General features: G+C 54.8%; 1 protein-coding gene across 5 annotated transcripts; it reads right to left on the reverse strand.

Annotated features, from left to right (window-relative positions):
* Positions 1–464: 464 nt before the first annotated feature.
* On the reverse strand, positions 465–11340 carry GFI1 (growth factor independent 1 transcriptional repressor). 5 transcript variants are annotated; one of them, XM_069597959.1, is made up of 7 exons: positions 11138–11340; positions 8508–8718; positions 8003–8185; positions 5686–6167; positions 5426–5563; positions 4212–4377; positions 465–1841 (listed from the first exon to the last, which is right to left on the reverse strand). In XM_069597959.1, the coding sequence occupies exons 2-7, from the start codon at positions 8620–8622 to the stop codon at positions 1663–1665; spliced, it is 1263 nt and encodes a 420-aa protein (XP_069454060.1). In that variant the 5' UTR covers positions 8623–8718; positions 11138–11340; the 3' UTR covers positions 465–1662. The 5 variants fall into 5 exon arrangements, with proteins under 5 accessions (XP_069454060.1, XP_069454062.1, XP_069454061.1 ...); XM_069597961.1 differs by lacking the exon at positions 11138–11340 and adding an exon at positions 9643–9797; XM_069597960.1 differs by lacking the exon at positions 11138–11340 and adding an exon at positions 8895–9129.
* Between the last annotated feature and the right edge of the window lie 683 nt (positions 11341–12023).

A 12023-nucleotide genomic window follows, 5' to 3' on the forward strand; every position in this document is an offset into this window, starting at 1 on the left:
CTGGACTGTTTAAAAAAAAAAAAAATCCTGAAACTCTCAGAATAAAAAGCCCATAAACATGTAGGGAAGAACCCCTGGAGAAGGAAATGGCAACCCACTCCAGTATTCTTGCTGGAAAACCCCATGGACAGAGGAGCCTGGTGGGCTACGATCCATGGAGTTGCAAAGATGCAGACACAACTGAGCGACTGAGCACATACATGTGGGATATCAGGGACCTGGCAAGGCAGAAGCTTACTTTTGTAACCCTAGCTTTCCTGTTAAGAAAGAAGGTGCTCAGGCACAGAATGAAAGAGAAAAAAAAAAAAAAAACACATGAAAACCAGAGCTATTGGATTTTGCTCTCTTTTGGATGTTGTCTTATCTGATTTATATTTAACTCCAGTGTCCTTCAGTACCAACTCCCCATACAGACCAAAACAAAGGTCTTTCCCAAATTCCCTGCCTAAATGAAAAGCAATATATAAGAGTCTTAATACTTTATTAACTTAAAACATCACTCTAATAAATATGTATTAACAAACATAATACACTCCAGAAGATCTAAAAACATTTACATCGAAGTAAAAACACCACTGTTTTTTCCTCTGTGGTACACATGGAGGGTTCAAAAGAGTTGAACACAGAGCCTTCATTCCCACATGCCTGATAGCTTAGACATCTTAAAAATATCAGCTTAACAATAAAAAAACTTAATTTACACATGAATCTTTGAAGTATCTATTCGGCTATTTTTCGTTTATGTTTGATAAAATCCAAACGACCTAAAGGAAAGTTTTAAGATCCTGTTTTATCTTCTCAGAATTCCTTTGTGGGGAATAACAGACCCAGCTACTTGCAGATGCAGGCCAGGGACAGAGCCTGAGACTTTACTCTCTGGCTCCCCAGTACCCAGCATAGTGCCTGATCCCATGGTAACTGGTGCTCAATAGACATTTGCTGAGTGAACGGATGACAGCCTTGCCCAAAGGCATTACTACGTGCTTCCACTCTTCTGAAGAAGCCTCCGCAAGTCTCCTGGAGGGAGAACCTTGAATCTCTTCTCACCAAGCCCTCTTTCCTTCTGCTTCTTTTTGGGCAGGCTCTACAGTGCATTTTTTGTCATTTCAAAAGTATGACATTCCCTTCCCAAATCAGTTTCTGAACCAATTTTCAAATGCAAGAAACAATTCCTCCAAGCTTTATAGGCAGCACCCAACAAAAAGGGGTCAACAAACTCCCCAGAAGGAAAAAAATAACGCTTATTCTTCATTCCAGATAAAAACATTAATATGTATCTATCTTGTAAGAGATGATTCCTCCTCTTCCACACAAGTATCTGGGGTCTGAAAGGAAGAGAAGGGAAGAAACCCAAGGGACTTTCTATCTGTGGAACAGGTCTGGGTATGGGAAGGACTATCAGGCCGAAGATTTTAGCTGATTTCTTCTCCACTTGGAGTCTTCAGGTGTAGAGAAGCCTATTTGGCGAGTCCTCTGCCCAGGGAGTCATTCGGTTCCCCCTCCACGCTGAACTTTGAAAAGGTAACTTATCTCCTCTGGCAGTTCCAGGGAGGAAAGGGAAAAGGTATCACCCCAGAGAGATCTGCAGAAGTGGCTGGTGTGAAGTGGGGAGGCTGCCCTCCGTAGTGTTGTATGACTGCACATGGGAATGAGGCGCGCTGCTCACTTGAGCCCATGCTGCGTCTCCCGGTGCCGCCTGAGGTCCACCTTCCTCTGGAAGCCTTTTCCACACAGGTCGCACCCGAAGGGCTTGAAGCCTGTGTGCTTGCGGCTGTGGGTGATGAGGTTGGAGCTCTGGCTGAATGCTTTGCCACACACCTGGCACTTGTGGGGCTTCTCGCCTACAGGGATGGAAGGGAGAGGGGCAAGCGTGAGTCCATGATAAAGCTAGCGGGGACTCACAGTGACCCACAGGATCTTGGCAGCAGCTGGCTACACCACAGTCTAAGGCCTTTGAGCAGTCTGGAGGGTGATGAGTGTGGCAGTGCAAGGCTGAGGAAGCCGTAGGTGAACCAGGTGGAAGGGAGACTTTCTGCATGGGGGTTCCCAGCTGGAGGCCTCAAACCGTTTCCTGCTAAACGGAAACAGTGCACAGGCCACGTGCCCTCCCCAGAACTGCAGCTGAATCCACCCTGGGAGGACACCCCCGACTTCAGAAGTAGAAAGCTCCCCACAGCAGATGTTCAGCACAAGGGCGGTAGGGGGGTGGGGTGCTGTCTTTCAAACCATGTGACTCTGTTCTAATGGAGAGGAAGTTTTCAAATCTGAATTTCCAAATCGGTGTTGGTCTGTGTGGACCAGTGAGGCTGCCTTCTTTCTTGCCCTTGGAGGACAAAAGAATGTTTATCTGAAGGATGGGTATTTCTCGAAGTCTTATTTTTAAAAAAGTCCACATCTGGGTCACAAAGTATTTCTTAAGGCAGCTGATCCTTTTCTATCTTGATTTTACTCTTTTTATGAGGTTAATCACGGGATTCTTTATATACCAACAGCTCCTTCACCATGGATTAATAAATAACAGATAGAAAAGTGTTCCTTTTCCCCCCTAATCCATGTGCAGTTTAACATTTGGAAAAGCAGTATGCTGTTTTCAAATAGCCTCAGCATGGCATTATTGTCAGGTTTGGCCTTGGAAAAAATGCAAAATAGATGAAGCTTGTTTTTGAGGAACTCTCTGTTCCTCTTGCTATACCCCTTTCTATCTTTGTGCTTCAGATTTCCTTGATAAGGAACCACTCATCAAAACTTATCTATCCCTTTAGGGTCAAACAAATCTGAGAAACAAATTCTAGCTATAATGTAAATGTTTGATAAAGGCTTAATGTTTCACTCAGTCAAGATCCTAGTTGCATTTTGGTAAGCGTCTTGAATACCTTTACTCAAAAGGAGTGAGTTGCATGGAAATTTTAGGCAAGAGAACATGATTAAAGTAGGATATTTTTTCTGGGTTTTCTGATGGGTGCGTCTACACTACCCAAGCATATTTAAAAACATCAATGATGATTGTTTGGAACACACTGCAAATTAAGTCAGTATTCATATTCTGAAATAAAATTCTGGCTCTCATGTAAATATCTTGTTGATTATTAACGAGAGTGCTCCTGGCATTAAAACTGCCACCTACACAAAACCAAAAATTTAGAATCCAGGACTGGAAGCCAGACCATTCCACAGCCTGATGATTTACTTCCAGTCTGAACTTTGGTAAATCATTCCATCTATCTGAGTTTCATGATAGTAAGAGCAGCTCCTTCTGCTTTATGGGACAGCAGTAAGAATCAAATGAAGAGATAGATTTAAAAGCATTTGGTACATTATGAAACATTATAATAAGAATCATTATTATGACAAACTTGCTTATATTTTAAAAAGGGCAATAAGTGAATAGAGGAGTTCTATATCCACAAATCCTTTTGACTTTGAAAATAGAATATAATAAACAGTGGTAGACAGCATAGACACTTGAGAGCAGACAGATCTGAATTTAAGTCCTGGATCCACCACTTGCTACCAATATGACTCTGAGAAAGTACCTAACCCTTCTGTGCCTCACTTTATGCTTGTTCTTCTCTAAAATGGGGATAAGAAATAGTCTTCACCTCCCTGAGTTGTTGTGAGTATAAAATGAGATACTCCATTTTAAAAGTGCTTAGCTGAAAAAGCCTAGTAATATTTACCATTTTTTCCCTTGCTCAATCAGAATAAACTGTCAGACTCCTAAAAATGCAGCCAAGAGGTCGCACATAAGACCCTTCCCCCCCAAAAGAGGCTGGGTGGTAGCCCTAGAGAAAATCTCAATCTCTAGGTAAACATTTAGAGCAATGCTCTGAAAGGACCCGGAACTTCATATTTCACCTAGAGCAGAAAGAAGTTGGAGCAGCTGCTAACGCAGAGGAAAATATTCTTTGCAAGGATAGGAAACTTGCAGCTGACCTGCTGAATGGTTCTTCAGATATAACCCCAAATCAAAGACTCTGTGGAGAACCATGTATGTAAATGAATCTGAGAGAATCTGCCTCCTCAGTTTTCTTTAACACTCTGCAGTGATTAACTCCTTCTGGGAGGTCCCACCCACCACCACTCTCTGCAAGAATATCACAGAGGAGGTGAATTACCTTGGCCTCAGGGACAAACACTTGGACCTCCACCACCCTCCCTCCATGTCCCACCCCTCACCAGGTGTTTCCTACAAGCCAAAGGCCTTCGCTCACCAGTGTGGATGAAGGTGTGTTTCTTCATGTCTGACTTCTGATGGAACCTCTTGCCGCAGTACTGACAAGGGTAGGGCCGGGTGTCTGAGTGGATGAGCAGATGTGTAGACAGCGTAGATGACCTCTTGAAGCTCTTGCCACAGATCTTACAGTCAAAGCTCCGTTCCTGCAGAGAGAAAGACGTGGCATTCCTATTGCAACCGTCTAGGCTGCCGTTCTTCTCACCACCAGGTGACCCTGAAATCCCCCAAACCAGGACTGTCCCCTCCTTCAGACTCTCCATCCACATAGGGTGATCCATTATCCTCTCTCCTCTCAGTTTATTTCCAGCCTCCACCCTTCCTGCTCTTATCCTCTACCCCTTTAACATTTTTTCGACCCAAACACTTTTCAGCCACAACCTTCCACACCCCTTGGCAAAACCGTATCCCCACCCTGCTTTTTTGACACCCATTTACAAACACTTCTCCACCCTCCTCAACAGGAGGCTTAGACCTCAATCTCTTGAGATGCTCCTCCCCCATCCCATCCCCACCCAGTGTGGGTGTTGAGGAGACAGAATACTTTAGAGCAAACGAGTTTGTAAATAAGCATTCTGCTGTCATACACTAGTGCACTTATTTGGTTATCTACCCTCTCAGCTAAAGCATAATCTCCGTGAGGGTATCCTATCAGGAAGCTGGTGTGTTATTGGATTCTCAAGGACCTAGTACCTGGAAGTTGAGCAACAAATATTTACAAATGAATAAATGAAAGAATAGCGGGACAAACACTGGATGCTCTAAATGAGCTGAGATTCCTCCTTTTCAACCCGGAGAGGTCAAGGCAGGTTAAGTATCGGCCATTTGGTGAAAAAAAAGAGGCCAAGAAACAGAGCTAACAAATCTGACATACCACCTGCAAGAGTGCATACAAGCCTTCCTCAGACCCAAAGTAATGATCAAGATCACTTTCCTGAGTCTCACAAACAACGCGATACCGAACTCCAGGGCTGCCTTGAGGCCGGCAACCCCCGACATCTCTCTCCACGCCTACGTCTGAGCCAGGGGACGTGGCAGAGGGGACTGGGGGCAGTCGGGGTAAGTCCAAGGCGAAAGCTGCCCGGCGGAGAGCATCTGGTGTCGCAGAGAGAAGCAGGAGATCCCCGAACGCGAAAACCTGAGCAGGGCGGCGCGCGGCCGTTGGCGGCGCGCGGCCGTTCGCCCCGCGCTTACCTGCGAGTGCACGGCTTTGTGCTGCTCCAGGCTCACCGCGTGCCCGAAGGTCTTGCCGCAAATCTCGCACGCAAAGGGTCTTGTGCCGCTGTGGGACCTGCGCACGTGCACCTCGAGCCCGTGCGGTGTGGAGAACACCTGAGGCGGGTGGGGCCGGGGAGAGGGCCGCTGAGAGGGGCCGAGGGGCGCGGACGCCGGCCGGGCGCGGGCCGGGGGGCGCGGGCGCGGGGCCGGTCAAGCCAGGCGCGTGGGAGCCTCACCTTGCTGCACTTGATGCACTTGTAGGAGCCGCCGCCCAGCAGCAGGCGGGTGCACAGCAGCTCCGACTCCACCTTGACGCCCGTGCCTTTGTCGCCGAGCAGCCCGTGGCCGCGCTCCGGGTACAGTCCGCCGGTGGCCGGCCGCTCGTACAGTCCTGCCGCCGCGGGCCCGAAGTCGCCGAAGAGCCCCAGGCCCGCGCCGCCGGCAGTTCCACCTCCTGCGCTGCCTCCCCCGGGCGCCCCGGCCCCCGCGCCGCCCGCAGGTCGCTCCGGGCCGTACAGGGCCGCGGGATGGCCTGGCTCCGGGGCGCGCTCGCAGAAGAGGCCCAGGCCGGCGCCGCGCTCCAGGGCCGCGCACGGCCGGTAGCTCTGCACCAGGTGCCGCAGATCTGAACCCGCCAGGCCGCTCCACGAGTACGGCTTGAAGGGCAGGGGGAAGGGCTGAGCTTCGTCCAGCGACGGGCACACCGACTTCTCCGAGGCTGTGGAGGCACAAGAGGGTGTCCGGTCAGGTCAACCTGTCGGTATGTCTATGGAACTGCCAGGCACCCATCCCTGGGGCACCGGGGCACCAGGCCTTGCGCCGGGCGCCAGGGACGCCTCCAGGCTCAAACCCTGGCCAGGTCCCTGGGACCTCCGAGAACCACTGGAGGCGGCAAGACAGCACACAGAAACTTAAAATGACATCGGGCGAGGACTTTCTGTGCCAGGACAGCCGAAGCGCAAGACGTTAAGAGGGTCTTTTTAGACTGGACCGGCACATCTGGCGGCCGCGTAGAGAAGGGCGCGCCATGCTTTACAAACGTTCGGAGCAGAGCCGAGCTGTGCCGGAGGAGAAAGCGGCCACCGTTCCGGACCTGGACGAGCCTGCGGGCAGAGGGCCCAGCGCCGGCGCTCTCCCGGCCCCTACGTGTTCCCACTCCGTCCTTTTTCTTTCCTGGGATCTATAAGGAGGGAGGGAGACGAGGACCAATAAAATATGGACCGACCTATCCAAGACATTTGTGTCTGGGGTTGGGGGAACGGGAAGGTGTAAACACTTCTCAACGTTATTAAATATCCAGTGTTGGCAGGTAGCGAAGAGGCAGCGGGAAGGGGGTCTGGGGCTTGATTTGTTTGCCAAAATACTCCCCGTTCCCTTTCCTATCATAGTTTGACAGGGGGCAAAAAAGAAAACACGAATTTCTTAGAGAATAATTTAGAATTGAAGGTTTAGCCACCACCTGCAAGACGAACAACTTTCCGAATTAGCGGCCTTCTGCACCCCCACCCCTGCGAATTTTGCTAAAACCAGCTACCAATATACACTTTCCCCTAAGTGCACACGGATTTACAGATCTGTTCACAGACACTGCACTTCTGTGAACAGATCCAGCTCAGGCTAGCCACTTCAGTGAGAAGTGGCTTCTCACTTCGAGTTTCCGTCGGAGATTCCGGCGGCGCCCAGCCCTTGCGGGGCGGTGTCCAGCACAGCCAAGAAGGACCCTCCGGTGGCCTGTTCCCAGACGCCCTCGCTTAGCCACGTCCACACACTGAGTGTGGGATGGGGTTGGGGGTATCTTTTAAAACTGGTAAATGAAATCTGGAAATAACCGGTCCTTAGCAGAATCCCAGTATTGCGCTCTCCATGCCCCTCCACCGGAACCGGAGACTCGCCCCCACCCAACGTGCAAGTCACTCAGTTTGCGCGAAACTCGATTGCTGGCTGGAAATGAAACCAACAAGCACTGGTCCCCAACGCCAGGCCAACCCGGCAGAACGAAAAATAAAATAGGCCCCCAATCTGCGCCTGCGAAGACCTAGCGAGGGACCGAGATTTTTGTCCGGCTTGGGGCCCCATCTCTGCCAGACCCAACGCCGCGGAAACGAGCTTAATTTTTAAAGGCAACGACACTTCTTTTTTCACTGACTGCCCAGGTCTCTGTTTGAGACTTGGGGAGGGGTCTGTATTCTGGAATCCTGGCTCTTTGTAAACAATCATCTCTGGCCAGATAACGAAATGTCAACATTGCTGCCCAAAGAAACGACTCATTTATTTTCTTTCGCTCATCGGCTCCGTGCCAATGAATGTTAGGGATGAACAGCCCAGGTCCCGCCGCCTGGGATCCAAGCAGCCGACCACCGCGAGCAGGCTAACGCTGGCCTAGAGAAGCCAGTGCCTCCCCTCGGGAACCAAAAACAAATCCCTCCTCTCGAAAAGATTCTCCGCCATCGATTTGGCACTTCTGTGCCCAAAGCCGCGCGGGTTCATTGCTCAGTGCGGGGTCCCTGCCCCTGCCTCCGTCCCCGAGCCCCGGAGCCCCCAACAGGTCCCTACCTGGAGACACAGAAGGCGACGGAGGCCTCCAAAAGTCTTCAAACTCCGAGCTCCGATCGCACACGCTGCCCTCACAGCTGCCAGGGGACGCGGAGGCTCTGTCGGGGGCTTCGGTCAGCTGAGACTCGGGGGACACACGGCCCCGGAGCTCCGCCTTCGCCCCGCCTGTGCTCGAGGTGCCGTCTGCGGAGAGGAGGCCGGATAGGGTCTCAGGTTGGGTCTGGTTGGGCCCGATGGTTCTGAAGTGCGTCCCCCCAGATGGTGGCACCTGGGCTCTCTCAGCTCTCCCCAGACCTGGCCTGAACCCTCCCGGATCCAAGGGCGAGAGCAAGGAGGCCTTGGCAACCTAGGCGACGAGCCCGAAAGGAACCCAAACGGTGGGTAACAAAAAAAAGGCAGCAAATGGGTTTCAGAACCCTTCCCCCGGTTCCTGGGAGATGGCGTGGCGGGACTCAGAGTCTACGGCCCCGGGAGCAGTCCCTCCCGGCCCTCGCCCTCCCCGCACCTGCTCCGCCTGGCGCCAGTACATTCTCCAGGCGGAGGGAATAGTCAGGTCCCGGGGAGCGCGGCTGGTGGTAACTGTGAGCTTTTTTGCTCTTAACCAGGAACGAACGCGGCATGGTGGTCGGGCGCGCTCCCCGCTCCTCTCCAAGGGTCGCTGGAGCCGCCGTCAGCCCACCTTCACCCGAGTTCGTCAGCCCCAGCCAGGCGGAGACCTGCGAGAGAACAGGGTGGAAACGCGCGGGTCAGCACGCTCCGGGGCCCCGGGACTGGGCAGCGGAGCAGAGAGAGCGTTCGGGCAGGGAGGAGGGAGGAGGGAGGAGGGAGGAGGGAGGGAGGAGGGAGGAAGGCCCCCGGGAGGAGGGGCTTGGCCCCTCTGCGCCGCGCTCACCAGGTGGCACTCGGACAGGTGGCGCGAGCCCGCCGCTGCTGCCACCGTAGCTCAACCCGTCTCCGGGCTCCGACTCAGGCCTCTTCCTTCTGCCCTGCCCACGCCCCTCGGCCCCTCCCCTTCCCTAGCAAAACTCGTTGTGGTATCAAACTCTTGGGAGAGCTGAAGTCCCCAGCGGGCCAGTTACCCCAACTCGACCACACACTGCCTATATGGATCTGCTTTCTGTCTGGGGAGAAAGGAGTAGACGAGCCAATCAATTTAGTGGGGCGGGGAGGGGAATGTGTAGACGGTCGCGAACCCGCTTGCGGCAAAGAGCCAAGCCTCCAAGAGCAGGCTCACACACTGTAGTGAAAAGGGGTCTGGCGAGAGAGGGCTCCTGCTGGCTGAGAGGCGGGGTCGGGGGAACTGCAACAGGACTAGGGAGAAGCAAAGGCCGGAGAAAGAAGGCAGAAAGGTGAGGAAGCAGGTGGCAGAGGACCAAGCAAAGTCCCGGGGAAAACTCGCTTCCCGGTGATCTTGAACGCCCCTGACTCGTGCCCCCACGCAGGGGAAAAGTTGCGACGCGGGTGCGCAGAAAAGAATCAGGTATCCGAGCAAGACACACTGGACCATGGAGACCTAACAAAGTCTCAGAAAAGCACTTTCCACTGGGCTCACCAGAAACCTCGCCCTAGGGAAAGTCCAGCCGGATTCGTGCGCGACGGCTGGGAAACGCACGGTGTCCGGGAGTCCGCAGAGAACCCACCTTTTACAGCACAAGGAGAGAGCGCAGGCTGCTCTGGCAGCAGCAGGAGAGCCGGGGTCCGGGCTCGCGGGCCTGGGAGGGAGTTAGTGCCCGCTACTCCGCTCTCATTAACCCCCACAATCAGTTCACCTAATCCCGGGGTCGAAACCCGAGCCCGGCGGGGAGGCGGGGCAGCGCCTACGGTTCTTGCCCCCGGCTCGCTCCGGGGGCGGGGCTAGGAGGGCTAGGAGGTCCGGGGAAAAAGAACGTGCCTTTCTCTCTGGGTGAAGGCGATGGGGGCCGGGTTCACGAGCGAGCTGCGGGCTTTTCGGCCACGGCAGCTCTCGGTTGTCTTGGTCATTCGAGACACAAGGGCGCTGGGGATCCAGGGCCGGGACAGGGGTCATCCTTGGGCTTTGCCCGATTTATTCTGCCAGCCTAGGAGTCATGCGGCTCCCAGGGCAAGACGCAGGACAGGGTCTAAAGTCAGCCGGTGGGCGCTCCGGAGTCAAGACGGGTTCTCGCCCCGCGCCCCCACCATGTCCCCTTCCCCGGAGGAAGAACAGGATAGGCTTGAGAAAAAAAGACAGCTAGGACGTGTAGCTGAGTCCCAAGGGATGTTTCCCGTGTCCTAAACGCCAGAAGGCCCCTAGGGGTGAGGGTGCCGCCCTCCCGTGTCCGGGCCAGCCCCTAGGATCGGGGCTTCAGGAGGCTTCAGGGTGCTCGGCTGCCCTAGGGCGAACGACTGTCAGTTCAGTTATCTCTGAGCCCCGGCGTGAGCCGCTCCGTCGGCTGTCTACTTAAGACACCACAAAGCCAAAACTTAATTTCTTAAACAGCTATGAAACTCGGAGGAAAAGGAAAACGAGGGTGAAAATGTCCCGAGGGGCCCTGCTGCGGCTCGGGGCGGAGCGGGACGGGGGTGGGGCGGGGATGCAGGGGTGAGCTGCCCCCACCGCCGCCGAGTCTGGACTGGCTGGAACAGCGCGGGATCAAGCAGGCACGCAAGCAACCTCCCGACTCGGGCACAGCCGCGCGCCTCTCTTTCAGCCTGGCAGGCTCCGTCCGTTCCCGGGAGGGTGGAGTGGGTAGAGCGGTAGTAGGACCAAGGGCTGATCGCGTGGGAAGGCGACCTCTCGCAGCAGCTGGCGGCCGAGGGGTGGGGCGGTCCCCTCGGCGCACGCGGGCCGGCCGAGACTCTTCGCAGCCAGGGCCTGGGATGGCGGGAGCTGGAGAGCTCAGCTGCCGCCGTCTCCCCACCAGATGTTTCCTTTCCTGTGGATCCCGCTCCCTCGCAGAACCACCACCAAACTGCCTGGCGTGCGTCCTCTGAGCCAGATCCCCAGCCCCTCCGTATGGGTCGCGCGGGGACCAAGAGGATACAGCACTTTTGGCTCCCAAGCTGCAGCCGACCTCGTGTGGGAACCCGGTAGCGCCCTCGGTCTTCCCCGCAGCGCCAGCGCCGTGCCAGTTCCCGCGTCCGCCCCCGCCAGGGAGAGAGGCGCAGCGGACCTACCTGAGGGGTCAGGGCGCGGGCACAGCGCTCCGAGAGTTTTCAAACTGAGTTGCTTTCGGGAGAGACCGCGCTGTCTCTCTCTCTTTTTTTAAATCTCCTTCCGAGCTCAGCCCCCAAAACCACAAGCTTCACTTCCTGAGCGTTAAGGAGTAGCTCGCTTAGCCCTGTCAGACCTGCCCCCCCGTTCCCCACCTCCAAGCCCCAGTCGGGCGGCAGGGCGCGCTCCTCCTTTGCGCAAGGGTGCATAGGAGGTGGACAAGGGGCCCGGCCTTCCTAGCGCCCTCCCCCGCGGCTCTCTCTCTCTCTTTTTTTTTTTTCCCTCTGTGGGACGGTAGGAGATGGGGAGACCCAGAGGGCCCAAACACCCGGGCACTAGAAATGACTCGAAAGAAAAAGAACTATTCTTGGCTCCTGGGAGACTTCCGCAGCGAGAAGAAGTCACAGATTCAGGACACAGATTGACTGGAGCGCCGGGGCTGGTAGCGTCCTGCTCCGAGGAGTCTTCCCCGCCCATCTGGGCCGGGACACTCCCCCCACCCACCCCCAACCACCACACACACACACCCAACCCCGCCGCCTGCTCGGGCTACGCCGCCCCCGGGTCGGGCCGTGAATCACCCGCCCGCGGTGCCGCCGGCCTGGAGCCCGGTGAGTGGCCGCGGCGTCCGCAGAGCGAAACCTGCCCCGCAGACCCGAAATAGCTTGTTGTGGAAACACTTCGGGATAAATACGCCCAACAAGGCTGAAAATACCTTGACACCCAATCCCAGAGGTTTGCTCATTTCCCTTCGGATTTAGGTAATGGTTAAATTTGGAAGAGGTGGGCGAGCGCCGAGCCCCCGGCCTAAAGGGTGCAGGCGGCGCGTCCCGCGGGCGCCCGACTGGG

The sequence above is a fragment of the Ovis canadensis genome, chromosome 1, assembly GCF_042477335.2.
Source record: "Ovis canadensis isolate MfBH-ARS-UI-01 breed Bighorn chromosome 1, ARS-UI_OviCan_v2, whole genome shotgun sequence".
Classification (NCBI taxonomy): Eukaryota; Metazoa; Chordata; class Mammalia; order Artiodactyla; family Bovidae; genus Ovis; species Ovis canadensis.